The following is a 2,085-nucleotide window of genomic DNA, read 5'->3' as shown; positions in this document are numbered from 1 at the left end:
TTTTACACGCCGTGTCAGTAGAGGGCGCTACGCAACTTGATTTGTAAGAAGAGTGAAGTTCCTTCTAGGCTTCCGTAACTTATGAAAGTAGAGGTGAGTAGTCGCTACGCTAACTTTGTATGGTGGTGTGTTGACATTGACTGGTTCAACCCGCGCTTGCCATCGCTTGAAAAACAAAAGGTAAGAACACTCGAAGCTAATTGCTTGAAAGAGAGTTGCGACAGATAAGTGACCTGTTTGGAGCTCAATACAATTGTGCAAGTTTGTTTCTAACATTACACAGCTGACTGACAACACGTTAGCCTGCAATCATGCTAAGTGGGAGGAACGTTATCTTGTCAATGGGAGACTTCTTGTTTTTATGACTTACAAGTCAGAGTTGTGGACAATAGGCACAAAATTAACTATGCTTCTCAATTGTGTACATTATTGTGTTGATATATCATATTTACGATTGTTTTATTTAGTCGTGTAGGGTAGTATGGCTTACCGCTGAAGATCCGCTCATTGATAATGAATCTGTTCCCATGAGTGGTCTGTTTGATTTGATTTGATGAAATCCTAAGAATTAGTGTATATTATTTACCTATCTGGATGCACTTCTTTACTACATAGCAAAGGCGGAAACCGTAATGATCATCATTATGACTATTATCGATTACTCTGAGAGTTTCGTGTTAGGTAGTGAAAGTAAATGAAGTAAATTGTCACACTTCAGGCACTTTATGTCATTATTTGTTATTCTCCTTTAGTAATTGTATAGTTTGTCAATCAATGTGCCTTTATTTAAAAAAATATAAATAGATATCTATCGAAATATAGATATCTATATATAGATATATAATACAAGTGTTGTCATGATCATTGTTGGCTTATTTCAGACTTTAAATCCATTACAAGCATCATGGCACTATTGTAGCACAATCATATTCTCGATTAGTTAGTGGTGCATCATCTTTGATTGCTTATGTGTGAATAATAAATGTGCAGAAATATATTGATAAATCTTCCTCAAGCAAGTTAATTCAGTACAATACAGCAGCTGTCCCTGGAAATTTGTCTTAATGTATGTGCTGTATGTATTTTGGTTCAGTTAAAATGGGGAAAATCTATAGCATGAAATTTTAATATACGGTACTTGCCTATTGAGTATAAAATCATATGAAAACATTGTCATTAATACAATAAACTGAGGTAAACTGTATTATTTTTTGTGAATTCAGATGAGTCAGAGAATGGATGATTATGAAAATTTTACATTTACAAATGGCATTATCACAAAAAATTCAAATCTGGACTTTGATCATTTGATGTCAATATCAAAATTCCGTTCAGTTGAAGCTGAACTTTTGAAAAATTATGGGGGGTGCCATCCCAGTCACTTGAGCAGAACTAAAACCAAACCCATGAAATCGGTCATTTTTCACCCGGCCTGATGGACGTGCAGTTTCCCGAGGTTTTGAGCACATTAAGGCCTTCAGAAAGGTGAATAATTTGTAGCAAGAATCATAATTCCTAGCAAGTTTCAAGTGCTCGGGCCCTAAGAACCATTAAGATCCTCATGAGGGGAGGAGTTATCGCAGGGCTGTTGATCTTGCCACATCATTTGTACCCAGGTGAACTTATACATTGACGAGTGAGTGTAAATGGTGCTTCAAAGCATTCCTGGAACATCAGATGAACTGAGCTTGGTCTGACGCTGTCCCTGGTTCCTTCAGGACCCTCATCATGGTTTCTGGAAAGCGCCTGGCTGACATCGGATATCGGGCTTTTTCCGGCTCGATGATGCTGCTGACGGTGTACGCAGGCTACCTGTGTGTGCTGAGAGGATACCGCTACATGCAAAGGAAACAACAGTTGAAACTGGAAGCAGAAAACCAGGATTCTGTAGTCATCAAAGACTGACCACAGATGGACTGCTATCCTCTCCCCCTCCCTCTCTTTGTTGTGTCCAGTCACGAATCATAAAGATGTTTGTTCTTGTGAGAAACATTATTTGAATCATCAATGGCCTCTGTCCAGTCTTTTTTTTTTTGGGCAGGTCAAGATTCCACTGTTTCCCCTCAATTAAATGCCTTTAACCGC

The 2,085-nt window shown here is 38.3% G+C and overlaps 1 protein-coding gene across 1 annotated transcript; it reads left to right on the top strand.

The window, feature by feature from the left end:
- The first annotated feature begins 49 nt into the window (after positions 1 to 49).
- On the top strand, positions 50 to 2,008 carry cox14 (cytochrome c oxidase assembly factor COX14). Its single transcript, XM_086199908.1, has 2 exons — positions 50 to 180; positions 1,719 to 2,008. The coding sequence occupies exon 2, from the start codon at positions 1,729 to 1,731 to the stop codon at positions 1,903 to 1,905; it is 177 nt and encodes a 58-aa protein (XP_086056034.1). The 5' UTR covers positions 50 to 180; positions 1,719 to 1,728; the 3' UTR covers positions 1,906 to 2,008.
- Positions 2,009 to 2,085: the final 77 nt, after the last annotated feature.

This window comes from Aulostomus chinensis, chromosome 3 (assembly GCF_037954235.1).
Source record: "Aulostomus chinensis isolate RoL2024-O1b breed Wild chromosome 3, RoL_Achi_v1.0, whole genome shotgun sequence".
Classification (NCBI taxonomy): Eukaryota; Metazoa; Chordata; class Actinopteri; order Syngnathiformes; family Aulostomidae; genus Aulostomus; species Aulostomus chinensis.
The sequence above is the reverse complement of the archived record's forward strand: the minus strand, read 5'-3'. Positions and strand labels throughout refer to the sequence as shown.

What these genes read in the sequence shown, in the direction of transcription:
- cox14 (XM_086199908.1), top strand. Translation starts at nt 1,729, where the DNA reads ATGGTTTCTGGAAAGCGCCTGGCTGACATCGGATATCGGGCTTTTTCC.